We start from the raw sequence: 17912 nt of genomic DNA, 5'->3' as shown, positions 1-17912 counted from the left end.
TTGCTTCATTGATTATCATGCCAGTCTGGAGGAAGATGTAGAGTTTTCATAATAAATACAAAAGGAACCAAGACGTGGAACGGAAAAAAGGGAGAAAGATAAATTAACACAAATCAAGTACATCCTGTGTGCCAGGCACTTTTGTACTTATCATCTCATTTAACACACCAAACGTATTTAAGACAGGCTCAGAGAGGTTTAGCAACCTGCCAAAGAGCACACAGCAGGTAAACAGCTGTGCCACTGGCTCTGTCTGATTCCAACCCAGGCTATTGCCACCGCACAATAGAGGCAGCAAGAAAATGTGCTTTGGAAAGAGATTCATGTCAGGCAGTTTCTAGAAGTACATTTTAGAGAGGTGCTCAGAGGTCTGCCTTCCCCAAAAGAGAAAGGCTTTTGAAAATATCACAGTACCCTCTATTCAGAATGCCGACAAGTCTAGACAGAAAGGGACACCTAAATCTCAAGATCCCTTCTCTCTTTCAGGTTTTCTATCATATCGAAGGGAGGGGAAACTTTCCAACATGTAAAACATAGACAGAATTTTATTCAAAGATGTTTAATAAATCAAAGATGCACTTAGAACAAGAAGCATCACACAATCCAGGTGATAGCTCTTTGTGAGGCTGGAGATCCAAAGGGGGACCTTGTGTTTCTGTAGAACTGATTGATGGGATGCAAGAGATTGCAGGTGAAAAAAAAAAACAAAAAAACACTCTCTGCCTTAGACAACCACCGAACAGAGAAAATTTAAAATGCAAGAGGGAAGATTGAAGCCCCACAGAAGACTAAAGAAAGGAAAGAAGCACAAATAGTCAGATCAATTATTGTGTGAAGATCCTAAGGTGTTTAATTCACATTAGGTTGCACTACGTTTGGTGGTTACACGGTTGTACTGCATCAATTGTTCTTATGTCTTCCCAAACCTCATAGATCACAGCAGACAGAATTACCAATGGCCAAAGACCAGGGTTCACTTTGGCAAGAGGAAGGCAGCTCTGGAGTCCATGGTGAGCCCTTCCCAAAAGAGAGGCTTCTGGCATCTGATCAAACATGGCTGCCCACTGTCCCTTCATCCATCCATTCAATCAACCAACCATCCATTCATCCGCTCATCCAACAAGTAAATATTGACCCTTCATACCAGGCTGTGGGCTAGGGGATAAGTTAAGGCCGTAAACACAACAGACAAGGTCCCTGGTCTTATGAGAACACTGCATGTCTGAGAAGAACCCACAATGCAGCTGAAGAAGTAAGCAGAGGCCAGATTAAACTGAGTCTCAATAAGAGTTTGGGATTCCATTCTAGGTCCAAAAGGATGATATCAAAGAGTTTCAAGCAGGAGCTTGACATATTCTGATTAGGCTTTTTACAATAAATGCTTTTAGATGGTAGAGAACGGGCTTAAGAGGAAGCAGGAGTGGAAATAGGCAGAGCAGGGAGGGGGGCTATTGCAAGAGACCAGGCAGGAGGTTGTGTGGGCTTGGACTCGGGTGGAAGGTGCTGGAAGGATTTGAGATGCCTCCTGGAGGTAGAAACACGCTGATGATTTGAGTTTGGGGAAGGAGAGGAAGAGACAAATGATGATTTCCAGGTTTCCAACTTGAAAAGCCATGTGTATGCTGGTGTCATTTTCTAAGATGCAGAGGACTGAAGAGGCTGTTTATTCTTCCCGTCCTCCAACTGGCATTTCTTGAGCACCTACTATGTGCTAGAAACTCAATATCTGCTTCTAAGAAAAATAAGAAAATCTGCGTCCTTAGTTCATCGAGACTCCTGCTCAGCCTGATAGACAGACAGACACCCTTCACTGGTGATGCTGATGGACCACGTGAAATTCACGATTGCCAGGGTGTCAGTGAGTTTCCCCTTCCTGTTTACTCAACCCCAGCTTGTGCTCATCAGATCATAATTTTTTTTTAAGAATGAAAATTGACCTGGAATTGGTCATAGGAAAAAGAATTGGCTTAAGTATAATGAAAATCATGCCAAACGGTCAGGGTTTTCCATTCCCTTTGGCCGACAGCGAGCTTAACTATAAATTTGTAGCTTGGCTTGCCTAATAACTGTGTAGAGTTCCTGGTTCCTGTGGCAGCATTCTGGTTCTCTCCCTGATATTGATTGCCTCAACTAAACGTCGGTCATTGTCCGCTCCATGGACCTGGATCAGCCTGGCCATGCTTGTGGCTCCAGCCATCTCTGATTAGATCAAGTATTAACTAGGGATGTTCATCCAAAACTTGGCTGAGCCATTCAGGTTTCCTGAATTGGGTGTTTGAACTAAGGGATGTGGGGTAAAGTCCCAGGCAGTAGTTGGAATAGTGGATGCCGTGGTGTGTACTACCCACCCTTCCCAACTGACACCCTCTTGCTCTCCGCTGAGTTCCTCTCTGAGTGTTACTCTTAACCAGCATTGCCTTGCCCAAACTCATGCCTCTTCCATGGGGAGAGTCCTAATCCAGTGACGGGATGCTCCCAGTTCAAAGTCCCAGCCCCCGCGGCTCATGGCAGGACAACACTGAGGGCCATCCCAGCTCCAGAAGATTCCATGAAGTGGACTCTGCATGGCAGCCCAGCTTTTCCCTCTACCCAGTCCTGCTTCTTTCACTCCCTCAGGGTATTGATCCTCAAGTGCCCCCAACATCTGTGTTTCCCAGGAAACCCAACCTAAACCAAGCGGCTGCTGTTGCGGGAGGAGATGGTCTCTCTACTAACCACTGGGCACGTTGCCACTCTAAGTACAGGCAATAGGAAGGAAGACGAGAATATGGAAATCGGTCAGGCAATTGGCAGTCTTTGCTTTTAGACATGCTGTTTTCTTCAGTAAGTTCTTAGGTGGCTTGAGGTCAAAGGCAAAACCACGACTCCAAGACTCTAAGTCCATACAACAGAGTGGGAAGAGCTTCAAACCTGGCTCTGTCTCAAACTCTGTGACCTTGGACAATTTACTTAACCTCTCTGAGTCTCAGTTTCTTTATCTGTGAAATGGGCCCAATCACCTTGCAGTGTACTTACAATGACTGAATGAGCTCAGGATTGTAAAAGCACCTGGAATACAGAAGGCACTCTGTGAATACTGGTTTCTTCTCATAAACATGGAGGGGGTGTATCTTCCAGGTCAGAAAATGGAGTGTGTGGGATCAACAAGTTTACAATAAATATGAACATACTGAACCATGCTGGGGGGCGTGGGGGCAGAGTGGGGAAAAGTTACTGCCCCTGCACCAAGTTAGTAAGCCGTCTCCCCTTCCCTCCAAAAGAGGGTGCCCCTGAAGTGAATGGATCAGACAGGGGCCTCTGGGGACAGGAAGGAGCAGTGACATGTCCCCACAGGATGTCGTCTCTGACTGGGGATGACTTTAAGAATTTAGCTCACGACCAGCCACGTGACTCTGAGTGAGGCTTATCATGGGGGCTCAGCAAGCGCCATCCCATAAAAAGATTTGCCTGATGTCAAAGCCAGTGTGTTTTGCAAACTATGCTCTATGCTAGTTGCCTCACTTAGCACCTCACCTATATGCTCTCACATACACCTCGTGGTAACACCATAAGGTGGGAACTATAGCATCCCTATTTTGCAGATGAGAAAACCGAGGCTTGGAGAGAATAAATGGCCCATTGTCCACAGTGGGGATATGGCAGAGCCAGGGCTCACCCCAGGTCTGTCTGGAGTCTGAGCTGCTGTTCTTAGGCCCTCCCCTCTGCTCCCTCTCCACTGCTTCCTCCCCATACTGAAGGCCTAGCAGGAGGAAGATGCTTGTTACTTAACAACAAATATGAGGCAGGGTGGTCCAGGCCCAACAGACCTCACGTAACCTAGTACATCGAAACGTGGATCTCCAGCAAGGGCATGGTGAGGACATCCTCTCTTAGGGTGGAAGAATCATCCGCTAGTGAGCCAGGGTCCCAGGGCCTCCAGAGGCAGGACAGAGGCTCTCTCCAGCAGCCTGTAACCCGACACATGGGAAAGTGTCCCCCAGCTCTCCAGAGAACAGACTGACTCGATCACATCTGAACCCCCCCCACCGGGATATTTGGATTTAAAAAGCAGAGATCCCATGTAGGTTTTTTCCGACTCCCCAGAAAAAGCCATATCACATGATAAATAGTCCTCTTGTCTTCCTAAATTAAAAGGATTAAGCGTCTTTTAGAGAATTCTCTCCTTCAGGGCCATGTGCACAAATTTATTCAGTTCCATATTGTCACGATTGCAAAACTTCAGGGAAATAAGAGACAGTATGTGGGAAGCACGTAGTTGCTACACAAAGGGCACAACTGTCTGCTTTTTGCTTGAGATAAAGGGAAGACTGCATGTCAGGGAATTCATCCGGATTCTAAAGGTGAGCACCGGGTCACTTCCTGTTGACACAGGAAGAAAAGCTTCTGGTTTGTTTGCTGGAAATCTCTCCACAAAGTCAGAAGGTCGCTAGTTCACACAAGGATGCCTAAGTCACACGAGTGGTTCAGTGATTTGACGTGCCTGAAATTCCTCCTTTTTACAGACTGCACAGATGCTGGGAGGGCTTCAGCTTTGAAACTGGAAAACAGCAACCCCTTCGTGCACGCTGCCTCTTTGGCCCCTGCTCTATGACCAGATGACATTCCCCGGGGTCAACACTCACCCTGTGACCCACTTCGCCAACATCACCACCATCGCCACCTCCTCGTCTCCAGAAGCCTCCCACTCACAAGGATTTCTGTTCCATTACCTTGTCTCTTTCTTTTCCAGATCTATCACTAACTAAAACTAACTTGTTTACTTTTTCATGGTCCACCTGTCTCCCCCTCAACCAGAATTCGCTCTCCTTAAGAGCAAAGTTCACATCCACCTCCTCCGTTGTCCCAATGTTGACAACGCTCGGCTCACAGCAGATCATCGGTGGATAATCGATAAATATTCATAGTGTTCATGAATAAACTGAGGTGTGTCTACCATTGCACAAACAGTTTTTCACATCCGTTTTCTTTTCACATTGACTTGGCTATGCTGTCTAAGGTGCCCTGGTCATGAAGTATCCAACTATCACTGTAGGGAAGCGCTTACTCCTTTGCACGTTCATTCAAGGTGTGTTTATTTTATTGAACGCCTATCATGAGCCAGGCAAGCACCAGGCATCCCCGCAGGAATTCAGTGGTGAGCAAAACAGAGCGCCTACCTCATGAGCTTTCAGTCCAGTGGGGCCAGTGAGGGAGCAAATACGAACAAAAGAGCAATACAGGTATGTGATTATGACCTTGATAAGTGCTAGGAAGGAAAAAAAACTCATGCAGGGCTTCTGAGGAAGTAATGTCTGGGCTGAGACCTGAAAGATGGATTAACTAGGTGAGTTAACTACGTGAACTTGCGAAAGAGTGATTAGGGTTAGAGTTAAGAACAGAGTTAGGGGTGGAGTAAGGATTAGGGGAAGGAAAGGGTAAGGTTAGGGAAGATCTCTTCCAGAGAAGTCTGCATGCGTTAAAGGATCAAACGGATGCTGACCAGGAGTGAGTTGATGGCTGCCTAAAATAGGGTGGAGAACAAAAAGACAAACTGGAGATGATTGAGGAGGTAAAATGGCAAGACTTGGTTTGTCCCTCAATGGCCATCTATCTGGTGGCTGGGGCATTGACTCCGGCCTTCTCCCAGCCTGGTGCCTGTAAGGCCGTCCATCACCAGCAACCTGGCTTCTAAAGGTGGAAGCAGCCATTGAACAGTCCAAGTGCTTGTGCCAAGTAGGGTTGGCAGATGAATGAACAGGGGGCCCAGGTGAGCACCTGCCTCAGTCGGTGCTGGATACAGGACTTAGCGGGAGGATTCCCAGAGCCCTTGCATAAATGGCTGTGGGCAATCAGGTGTTTACAGGAGCCCAAGAAGATGCCTATTAAAGACATGAACTGTATCCATGAGAACCCATGCTTCGTAGGTAACTGTTGCTTTATACAGCCCTACCTGCAACCCATGCGGCTAAGAAAGGAACGTAGGAAACAACTGGCCCCAACTATGAACATCGTGGTTTTTTCCCCTGCTTTTGATCAAAGAAAGACTCCAATGAAAGGGAAAAAAAAATAATTAGAAAGTTAGAACCTTATGTAATGAAATTTAAAAGAAAACTTTTGAAGCTAACAAGCAACCATGGGCAACACTTCAAAGGGTCCAGAATCAATGTTTGTCAATAGCAGTTTTGCATCCTTTATCTTTCATGAACATAGAGCGTGATGTTATTAGGAGCCTATCCATGCCTTAATTCAGTTTGAGATTTGATGAATCAGAGCTCTATTAATATTCTGTTCAAATCAGCGATGTCGGAGGCCGGTGGCAGAAATCTCACCTGATCCTTCAGCTGGGATGCTAGTTAACCATTGGAACTTCTGCACTGAACACTCGACAGCACCCTCCCCGCTCCCCGCTCCCCACTCCACTGCCCACCAGGAGCCAGGGGCACTTTATCTCTGCCGCTTTCTTTGGAGACTTTCTCTCCAGAAAAGAAACCACCCCATGACTCAGCCCAGCCCCAAAGTTACCATTTGTTTAATCAAGATAGTTGGTTTGCAAAACATTAAACATTAAACAGTATTTGATGCCTAGTTAATAATTTGCATCCTCTTCATTTGTTCCTGAATCCTTGGAGACTGACATTTTGCCCCCCTAAAGGCATAGACAACAAAAGAAATTTTATTTAGAGCAAAACAAGAGTTCTTAAACTACAAAGATGTTTGCCAGAATGTCTGATCTCCATGTTCTGCTGTTAGTGGTTCTGGCGGGAAAGACAGCCTTCGGGGTAAGTGTTCTTTTCAAATATCTATAGTGGAGAGACGCTGGGGTTATTAGGAGGACCAAACCAGCCGGGCCAGGGACGGTGAGAAATTTTATCTGTGAAAGGCTGGTGTTGCCAGGTAGGATATGCCCTGATTACAAGCAGGTCTGTGATGCTGGTTGCTGTTAAGCGGCCAGTTGCATGGAGCCATGCAATTGACTTGAGCCCTCTCGGAGCAAAGTCTCCCTGAATACTTTCCAACTAAGGGGATAGCAGTAAGAAAATCTGCTAAGGCAGGGCGTCGTGATCGGGCATGGATCTCAGAGACCCATTTGGAAAGCCAGTGAAAGCCTCGAACTCTCTGCACATGCTGGCACACATACCCCAGGTGTCCAGCCATTTGGGGTGACATTAAGGCAAGAATCTCCATGCTCTGGCCCTAAAGGAGAACCCTGCTGGATGCCAGTGATCCTGGCAACAGGTTTACTTAGATGGATTTGATTTGGAGAGAAGCTTTGCGTGCAGTAATTTTTCTCTTATCACCCTGTGACTGTGGCTGTAGTGAACGGGACAGCCTGAGCAGGGGCCCAAGAGAGGGTTGTGGTGAGCAGGGAAGGAAAGTCTTGCACGGGGGACTCAAGACACTTGGGAGCAGATGAGTTGTGGAGATGTCGGCTCCTGCTGTGTGCCGTTGTGGTCCACGTGAATTAGCTGGGTTTCTGTGGGCCCACGAGAGGGCGATCTCACCAGAAATCACACCTCCTGGAGTTCCATGCTGGATGTGGTCTGGGCTCGGGAGCCCAGGGTTTGAAGCTCAGATTTGCCACATTCTAGCCACAGAACATGGAGCAAATAACATCATCTCTGTGGGCCTCAGTTTCCTCTACTGCAAACCTAGTGATAATCTCCCACAGGTTTGGGGAGGGTGACACCCAGTTAAATAGGGTGATGCATGAGGCTTTCAATACATGTCAGCTCCTTTCCCTTAAAATTTTCAAAGTGAACACAAGTTCTATATAAAAATCAGAGCATGCGCCCCTTTGTTGGGGGGTGGGAGGGTTGGTGTCGAGGACAAGCAGGGGATGAGAACTGAAATCACAGTCATAACCTCTTTATCTGATTAAACACCTTTCCATCTTATTTCCCATTTTACCATGGAGCTCTTCCTGCAGAGAACAGATTAAATACCCGGTTTTCTGATTAGCATGCTTTAAAAACGACAGACACCCACCTTAGCCCCAGATTGAGCTGCCAAGTGACTTACCTCTGAAAGGGTTTTCTTTTCCAATGATGACTTTTGTGTGTGGTGTGGCCGCCATCACCAACTGTGGTCAAACTCCCCGCATCATTGCTGTTGGATGTCTGGGGCCAAGACCCAGCAGAAATACCACAGGTCTAGAGAAAAGCTGTGGAAATTATCAGAGGTTTACTAGGGGCCCAGAGAAAGTACCAGTTAGAAAGAATTAGATCCTAAAGTTTGCAGGCAAGGTAGAGAGCTGGCACAGTCTGTTTGAAGTTTAGCAAAAGATAATGGTCCCCCCATGTCCCTTTTTTGCAAGCCCCAGTGAATTTTTAGGGTTAGCAATGAAATTATAAGTCAATAATGGATAAAAGAGAAAATACAAGACAGCCTTCAGGCAATGAGCTTAGTCAATTCCAAAGAGAGGATTCAGGGCTTTGGAATGCTTTCTTACCGCCAGACAGGTGGGTGGGAGTGTGGCTTGCGTTCCACGGGCTAGTGCACAGACATAAGGGGGAAAGTGGCCGGTCACTCAGTTGCTTTGGAGAGTTTGGGGCATTATCAGGAAGGAAGGAGCCACATAGCCAGATGGACTGAGTGGCCTCTCCTGCCCCATGTAGCTAAAAATAATTACCAACTGTTACCATTTAATGAGAAATCCTGTGTGTTAGGCTCTATGCTTTTGATGGATTGGTTCATCTCCAGAAGGACCCTAACGGACCCTAGGTACCGTCATTGCTTCCAATTTATGGATAAGGATCTGGGTAACACACCCTCGAGTCATACAGCTGGGAAGTGGCAGAGCTGAGTCTCAGACTGTGCTAGTGTCCTTCTGTCTAGATAAGGCCTCTCGCCTGGGGCCCTGACTGACGATGAGATTTCTTTGGTCCGCACAGCTTCAGAGGCGTGGTCCTTCCTTTAGGATGGGCCTGCTTGCAGGGTGGAGCATGATGGACCCCATGTGCTCCTGAAACTTTGAAGAAAAGCAGCCACAGGGTCTCTGTGTGCTGCCCGTTGGAAAGATGCCTGGTTATTCTCTTATGAATTCAGATCATGGAGCAAACATTATGGTGACTCCTCTATGGGCTCATCCTTGACTTAGATTTTTATCCAGATATCCATGACCCAAAAAGGTGTAGGTCAAATATTATCGCCACGAACTCCAGGAGATCATTCATAGCGCCTTCCTAGTCTGGTCTAGATGTGTTTTCCCTTACTTGTTGGTTTTGAACACCCATCCCCGGCACAGCCTTGTGTGGTTATCCCCACTTTAGGAATGAAAAACAAGCCCAAAAATGCTGAACTAACTTCCCAGCCCGGATGAAGACCCAGCTCTGACGACTCCTCACCCAACACATGAGGCCCGCCCAGCTGTGTGAGGGATGTGCCCGGTCCCCAGGGCTTAGACATCTCTCCTCACTGTGGTCCTTAGGGTGATCTGGGGTGCCACCAGGCTCAGCCATAATGGAGTTTGACCTCCTTGGGGTCAGAAGCCAGAGGACAAGTCTTGTCAGCCCTGCCCTGCTTCTCTCTGCCCATCCCCCACAAGGGGCCTTACAATTAAAATGTGTGTTTGCTCCCATTTCTTAGCTTTTTAAACCCTTGAGTTTAAACCCCCAAACTCTGGAACTCTGGCATCCTTCTCGGTTTAGAGCCACAAAAATGTTTGCTGAGACCAGAGGCTGCAAGTTGTCAGCTCGGGGGGTACGTTCTGCTCACAGCTGAGCCCTGTTTGGCAGGTAAAAAAGTTCATCCTGAAGAGTATTTTCCTTTCCTTTCAATTGCTTGGTGACACTGGAGGATCAGAACATTACACATAACAATCCAGCCCTCCCCTTGCTCCAGCTTTTCTTGAAAGTGAGACATTCCAGTAACACGGGGCTCACATCCCTGTGTGGCACCAAGGAGGGGGGGAGCGACTGCTTCATTATGAGGAGAAGCTGAAGCCCCCCAGGTCCCACAGACCCCAGCACCCTCCACTTTTTGACACCGTCCCCGCTTAGGACTGCACATTATCCGCCTGGTTCTACCTCGGAAAGAGAGAGAGAAACAGAGAGAGAGAGAGAGTGTGCACACACTTGTCTGGTTATTGTTCACGAACACTGTGGATGCTCAAGTATTAGAGATAATTTTGGATGGTCAAGTCAAGAGGCTGAGCATCTGATTAATTCCAGCATCCAAATCTGCCTGGTCCCCAGGACAAAACAAGGCCTTTGATAGAAAGACACAAGCCACCCTTTCAAAGCCTCAACGCTCCAGAATGTCAGAGTCTCTCTTTCGGGTCTAGGAGCCAGCCCTCCCTCTTGCTGTAACCCACAGAGTCTTATGGAAAAGAGGGGAACTGAATTGCCCTGCACATTCTTACAGATTAAAAAAAAAAAAAAGAAAAGAAAAAGAAACACTGATTCCAAGCCCAAGTCCAACTCATGAGCTTTGGCAGCGTCCACTGGTACTTAGGGAAATCAGGTCTCAGGAAATCACATGTGTATATAGGCACAGATATATTTTTACTTTAAATTCATTAGGGTTTTCTAAATGCAAAACAATTCTGCTGTCACAGAGAAACAGCATGGCAGAATATTCGGCAGCCGGGATTTTAAATAAAACATGCCTTTTCTTCATAATTAATATAACAAGGGTTCCTGGCTTAGGACTTGGCAAAGATCCCAGGAAAAATGGGGGGAGGGGGTTGGTGTGACGTACTTGTGACCCGACAGACAAATTCCAGGAAGAGTCTGTGCTGAGCAAGCTCTCCTCAATCGCTCCACAGTTTGTGGGAGAAAAAAAACTCAAACTCATTGACAATAGTGGCTCATAATTACAATCATAGCAGCGAGGGTTTAGTAAGTTTATTAGGACTTAACCAAGTGTCAGCTATTGTGTACTTTATGGTTATTATCTCATTTAAAGCTTCTCAATAGTCCCACGAGGTAGAGACCACAGTCATCCTCACGTTACAGGTAAGAAACTAAGCTTTATAAACGTTAAGTAATCTGCCTCAGTGGCTGCCCTGGGCGGTCACGGAGCTGGGATTTAAACTAGGTCTGTCCAATGCCTGTTCCGTGCTCACAACCACTGTGGTTGTGGTTGCCATGCCAGACACTTCCCCAAAACAAGTGAGGCTTTCCAAAAGGGTCAGTGGCCTCAGACTCCGACTTCAGGCAAGAGAAGAAGCCACTCCTACCTGGAGGCTTTTTTTTAACAATCTCTGAAGCTTTCCTCTCCAGCACCAGAAGGATCGGGTCTTGCTAGATGGCTAACCAGTTGGCTCAGTGATTTCAAAACTTTAGCCATAAATGAATCCATCTTCAGAAATTTTGCCAAAGCCCAAACTGGATTCTTAGTACTTTTGTTAAACAGATTCATCTTTCCTCTACCTAAACAGATTAATTTTTAAAGGAAACCGTCACTACTGTAAACGGGAAAAATCAAAGAAAATGAAACAATGCCATTGAATTCTAACTGGCTGCAGCTGTCATGCTAACACTCCGAGCTGAAGCCTGCGTTCTCCTCGTTAGAAGGGGAGACTGGCAAGAGGTTGAGGACAGGGACTTAGCGGCAGCGCCCCAGTCTGCCTCTGTGACGGGACTGGAAGAGCTGACAGCAAAACTCAGAAGGGAATGACTTTTTCACGTGGTGTTAGGATGTGATGTCGCTCCCTGGCCAGGCACTGCCCACATCAGCTTGGGTACCAGCAGTGGTTCAAGGCCCACACTGCAGAGAACACAGAAGTAGAGACAGCTTCAGGGGTGGAGTTGGTTCCCATCGGTGGGAAGTTACTTTCCGGAGAACCCCTGGGCTGTTTGCTGAGGCCAACTGGCCAAGGAGGTGAATCTGGGGGCTTATATCCATGTGGGGGGGACTCAGGCTCAACCCCAACCCGCTCTTTTGTTTTGTTCATTCGTTTGCCTTTTCAAAGGGCTCCCAAGGGCATGATCGCATCCAGAAACAAGTGTTTGTTGTTATCCAGCCTCCTTACCCTGGATGATGTCACTCCCTAACCTTCAGCCCCCTCTCCCCAGGTCCCTGGGGTGACCCATTTGTACTGATATTTCTCACAAGTTCTTACCCAAAGAGTAACCCACTGCAAATCCTGTACTCCCCCTGCGAAGACAAATCCTGACCCAAACATTGAGTTGGGTGAGCGAATTCTTACTTTTATAACTGGGGAGACTGAGGCACAGAGCGATTCAGTAATTTGCTACAGGAGCAAATCTAGGCTCACCAATCTCCTTGGCCAGGCAGTCCTCACCTAAGAGAGACCAAATCAAAGTGTGGCCAAGGGCAGAGCCACCTGGGTGAGGGTTGAAAATGCATGTCTGGGCCCACTCCAGACCTCTGGAAGCACAACCTCTACAGGGGGTGTCCAGGGATCTGAACTTTTATCTAAAGCTCTCCAGATAAAAATGGAAATTCTCTATATAAAATAGATACACAACAAGGACCTACTGTGTGGCACAGGGAACTATATTCAATATCTTATAATAACCTATAATGGAAAAGAATCTGAAAAAGATGTGTATGTGTATGTATGACTGAATCACTTTGCTGTACCCCTGAAACTAACACAACATTGTTAATTAACTAGACTTCAGTTTTTTAAAATGGCAATTCTCAGGGTCTGCAAAGGGGACCCTTCTCTCTGCCCTGGCCCATCTTTGCTGGCCTCATGTAGCTGCAGTCCAGCTCTCAGTAATTAACTGGGCAGAGATCTGCACAGATGGCTCTGAGCCGGACACAGGTCACTGGCCAGAGTGAGGAGATCTGGCCTGGTGTGCCCCCTGCCCCAATCTGCTCGTGTCACCCTGCTGGGCCTGAGCACCCTCCTCTGCGCGTAAAGGGTCTAGGCCAGCTCCTCTTCACAGCGCCCCCTGGCCATCACTGTGGTCCTGTGCACAGCGGCTCCCAGGCTCCCAAGAAGGAAACCACCCACAGGGCCCGCTGGCCCATGCCTTCTCCTTTGGCCTCTAAATATCCCTGTGAGAGCTCTCCCTCCTTGCCCTGAGCCTCAGATTAAAGCCAAGCCACAGCGAGGCTGCCAATCCCGGGACAGCGTTGCATGGCTTGTGTGCCAAAAAAGCAAGGACAAGATTCCTTTTGACTACAAAGGACCAAGTGATGCCACTTCACGCCAATTAGGATGGCTAGAACTTTTAAAAAATGGAAAACAATAAGTATTGGTGAGGATGTGGAGAAATCAGAACCCTCATTTATTGCTGGTGGGAATGTAAAATGGTGCAGCTACTGTGGGAAAGAGTAGGGTGGATTCTAAAAAAGTGTGCCTAGAGTTACCGTATGACCCAGCAATTCCACACCTGGGCATCTACCCAAAAGGATGAAAATCAGGGACTCAAACAGGTATTTGTACACCAATGTTCACAGCAGTGTTATCCATATAGCCAAATGATATAAACAACCTGTGTCCATCAACAGATGAATGGATAAACAAATTGTGATATACAGCGGAATATTATTTAGCCATAAAAAGGAATGGAATTTTGATATATGCAACAACATGGATGAACCTTGGAAACATTAAGCATAGTGAAATAAATCCAATCACAGAGGGACACATGTTGTATGATCCCACTTACATGAAGCACCTAGAACAGGCAAATTTGTAGAGACAAAGCAGAATAGGGGTTACTCGGGCTTGGAAGAGGAAGGAAGAGAGAGTTATTATTTAATGGGTACAGAGTTTATGTTGGAGATGATGAAGTTTTGGGTATAGATCATGGTGATGGTTATATAACATTGTGAATGTAATTAATGCCACTGAATGGTATACTTAAAAATGGCTAAAATGAACAGTATTATGTGGTATGTATTTTGCAATTTTTGTTCCAAAAAAGACCGAGTGGCTTTGCATAACTATTCATCTCATGACATAGCTTATGTTCGCAGCAGGGCCAGAGCAGGAGGATGGTACGAGGTAGCAGTTGGGCTGGTGACTGGGATACTGGCAGCCCCGTCCTCTGTCACCTCTACTTCTCACCCTAACCTTGAGCTCTTTGTCCAGCAGCAGGGACTGGCCTTTCTGAGCTGTGCACTCTTGTCCATGGCCCGTCTTCCAGTCCAGCAGCTGGAGCTTCGCTTGCCCATGGTGCAGAGGTCTCTCCTCCCCAGCTGTCTTTAGGAGCAATGCTGTCCTCCCTGGTGTACAGTGACATCTGGTCTACCACCAAGTCATGGTAGAGCATTCACAGAGAAAGAGACGAGTAGGATTTGAAACTTGAATCCCAGTCTCTTACCTACCAGGTGAAAGACTCCTGCTATTTGTTCACTCTGAGTCAAGCTTCTGGCCCCAAAGTCCAGGTCTTGCCCCACCTCTCCCCTGGCTATTTCCCAATCCTCAGAACATTTTCCATCAGTTAATTCCTGGAACCCATCAATGCAGACTTTTAGCCTCTGCCTTTTTGTTTGTTTGTTTGTTTTCTAGAAGGTTTAGAATTGTGAAAGGTAGGGGAAGAAGCTGAGGTGAAGCAATCACTAGATTAAAGATAGTGCAGATAAAGATTAGAGGGCAATGCCCCGCACACCAAGGAGATTACCTTGTAAATCAGTAAGTCTCAGACTGCAGGCGCCCTCTCTCTGTGCCCCGCCCTGCCTTTCCCACTAGCCAACCTCAGCCTAGCAGACATGAGATCATAAGGCATGCTCCCTGGTAACTTGCGGGGAGATTAGCATTGCTAAGGGTTTGCTCCCAACTGGGGAAGGCCAGCGTCCTGAGCCTCGGACCCACTGTGACAGCCCAGTTGTGGAGCAGATGGACCCAAAGTTGGCTCCAGAGGAGTCTCTCCGAATCTGTTGCAAAGCATTTATATTTCCACATGCAAGAAGCGCTATTTCCAGCTCCTTAAGAGAAGCTGCGGCAGTTGTGACCACGTGTTATTTTATCCCCATTGAGAATAGGAATTAACCATGGTGGACTAAGCAGGCAGTGGTTTGTGTGCCTTTCGAACTGTGTGGAGATGTTTGCTAAGATGTGTTTGCCACACTGGCCTGGCTGAGGCTCCCGCTGACTTTCGTACCTTTCCCAGCTGTCCCTGGAGCCCAGTGGGCTTCTCTGTGTCTGCCAGGCCTGGGCTAGTTTGCACAAGCCTTTTGCAAAGCTTTCCAAGAACAGAGGCCTATCTCTTCACCTAGTTCAATACGCTGCCTCTCATAGGGTTAGGCAGCTCTCCCATTTCCTTCTCCATTCTTTCACTACCATGTTTTGTATGCTGTGGTTCCCTCCGGTGTAAGACTGGCTCCATTCTAGCCTGGTTCCAGCATTACTAGCTGAGTTACTTTGCACAACTTAATCTCTGCAAACTTATTTTCTCACCTTTAAAATGGACATAATTATAGTACCTCAGTTATCAAGGAGTGTACAATAAATGAGACAAAATGCACATAAAACACAGTCTTTGGCGACTGTCAGCTCTTAATAAATGTGAATGGAGATCATAGTTGTCCTTTCCTCCTCCTCCTTTGGCATTGATGATCATCCCTTATGGACCTGCAAGTCCCAGGAGCAGGAGTTCTTATCATTTCCCTATCTCTGTGGGAAAACAGAATGGAATAATGGGATGAAAGAGGCAAGTATTGTGTCTATCCACCCTTCCCCACCCCCTCTCCATCACCCAGGTTAGTTTCAGGATCCAAATATAGGGCACAAATAACTGGCTATTGGCCTGGCCTTTCCCGTACGAGCCCCCCATATATCCAGCCTGGGGTTCACATTTCACTAAAGCTTCTTTTCTGCGGGTGGATCTGGTGATTCACAAAATGAGTGGGCCTGCTTCGGACCCCTGGGACCCCCTGACGTGCAGCCCAGGCTGCACAGCTGGGCGGCAGCTGCTCCAGACTCCCTGAGAGCCCGCGGGATCTGAAGGGCCCCCTAGCCCGGGAAGGTTCTGCTTTCTTTTGTTTGGTTTCCCTCTGAGCTACATTCAGCTCCGGCTCCAGCTCTAACTCCTGGGAAGGGCACGTCTGCCACCTTCTGGCTATGTGCAGCGCAGCACCTGGCTGTCCCTCAGAATCTGGTTTAGAGCTAAGATTTGGGGCTCTGGCTTTGGCACAGGTCCTGGAGGGCTGGAAGTAGTCAGATAGAGAGGGACAGACCCTGCCCCCCAGACAAGCTCTGTGGAGGGAAAGTGAGGCAGGGCAAAGGACTAGGACCAAGGCGGAATTGATTGGCTGTGATGAGGGTGAGACTGAAGGAGGTGTAACATTTATCCTCAGGGTCCCCTCATGCCCTGTCTCTGGCATCTGCCTGGCACTCAAGCCCAGAGGTGTCGACATCAGATGCTCCTCGTTCAAGCACCCTGGTCCTAGGAACACCCTTGAGATCTGAACCTGCCCTTCCTCTGCCAACCCCTCCCCTACTATCAACCCCCCACCAAACAGAACCCCACCCCCTCATCCCATTTCCTGCAGAAACAGGGCAGGGGAATTTTGATGCATTTGAACAGACATAATCCAGACATCAAATGGCCGCTCCCTTTCTTTGCATGCCTGTCACCTCCCCAGCTTTTTATTTTATAATTTGTCGAAACTCCAGAAAAATGGAAAGAATGATACACTGAATATCGCTCATCCAGATAGATGCAACACATTTTGCCACGACTGCCTTCTGTCAGGATCGCTCATGTATATGTTTGTTTTGTTTGTTTGTTTCCTTGGTTGGTTGGTTTGAATCATTTACAACTAAATTGCAGACCTCCCCCTCCCTACTTCAGCATCTTCTTAGAATAAGGACATTTCCTACAAATAAGGACAATACCATTGTCACTCTCAAGAAATTCAACATCAATACAATAGTACTCTCTTAACATAAGTCTATATTCAAATTTCCCAATTGTTCCAATGATGTCCTTTAGGGCTTTCTTTTTTTTTAAATCTAGGATCCAATCAAGGATCTCACCCTGCATTCAGTTGTGTTTCTCTAGTTGCATTTAATACAGAAGAGTTTTCTCATCGGTTTTGTCTTTTATGACATTGACAACTTTGCACTCTAGGCTAGTTGTTCTGTAGAACGCCCACGGTTTGGATCTGTTGTGTTTCTCAGGATATGCACTTTTGTCCAGAACACCGCAGGCTGACGGTGTGTCCTTGGTACAGCATGTCAGGTTGCACTCTCTCTTTTTACTGTTTTACCCCAAAACTGTTGGGAAGGCTACAGTAAAACAGAAAATTAGAACTTCTGCTGAGGTAGAGGAAGGAAGTATACCAAAATGCCTAGACTAGGCACCAGGAAGAGACATCACACTGATGGCAGATTTCCGGCCGCAGAGACCCAAAGGGAACCTTGTCAGGGGCTAGAACTCTTGTTTTCTAAGTCAGAGGGCAGCAAACTTTATAAAGTGCCAGACAGGAAATATTTGGGACTGCACTGTCTCTGTCACCACTGCCCTGCCATTGCAACACAAAAGCAGAGTTAGACAATATAGGCGTGGCTATGTTCCAATAAAACTTTATTGGCAAAAGCACAACTGCTGGGTCCAGCCCAAGGGCCTTTGTTTACTGACCCTTGATTTAAGTAAAAGAAAATATTCCAGTTATTAAATGAGTAAAACTTTCTGGGTACCAGGAGGGAAGGGAGTGGGAAGGGATAAATTGGGAGTTTGAGGTTTGCAGATACTAACTACTATATATAAAATAAATAATCAACAACTTTATACTGTATAGTGCAGGGAACTATATTCAAAATTTTGTAGTAACTTATGGTGAAAAAGAATATGAACACAACTATATGTATGTTCATGTAGGACTGAAGCATTGTGCTGTACACCAGAAATTGACACAACATTGTAAACTGAATATACTTCAATAAAAAATACATATAAATACAAAAAATAATAAAATTAAGGCTTAAGAGCAAACTACAGTCAAATGTAAAAATAAGGAGTAAAAATTCCTTTTTCTGGTAAGGATTGCATTCTAAAACAAACAAA

General features: G+C 46.7%; 1 protein-coding gene across 2 annotated transcripts in view; it reads left to right on the top strand.

The window, feature by feature from the left end:
• Window positions 1–6583: 6583 nt before the first annotated feature.
• The window catches only part of HABP2 (hyaluronan binding protein 2), a 34337-nt gene continuing 23008 nt past the window's right edge, over window positions 6584–17912 (top strand). Inside the window, exon 1 of one of the 2 annotated variants that reach the window (XM_032490893.1) lies at window positions 6584–6758. In XM_032490893.1, coding sequence (XP_032346784.1) covers window positions 6690–6758 — 69 coding nt within the window. In that variant the 5' untranslated portion in view covers window positions 6584–6689. The remainder of the gene's footprint in view (window positions 6759–17912) is intronic. The other variant, XM_006183499.2, reaches the window with a different exon arrangement.

The sequence above is a fragment of the Camelus ferus genome, chromosome 11 (genome assembly GCF_009834535.1).
Source record: "Camelus ferus isolate YT-003-E chromosome 11, BCGSAC_Cfer_1.0, whole genome shotgun sequence".
Lineage (NCBI taxonomy): Eukaryota > Metazoa > Chordata > Mammalia > Artiodactyla > Camelidae > Camelus > Camelus ferus.
This window is presented reverse-complemented; position numbering and strand designations above follow the sequence as displayed.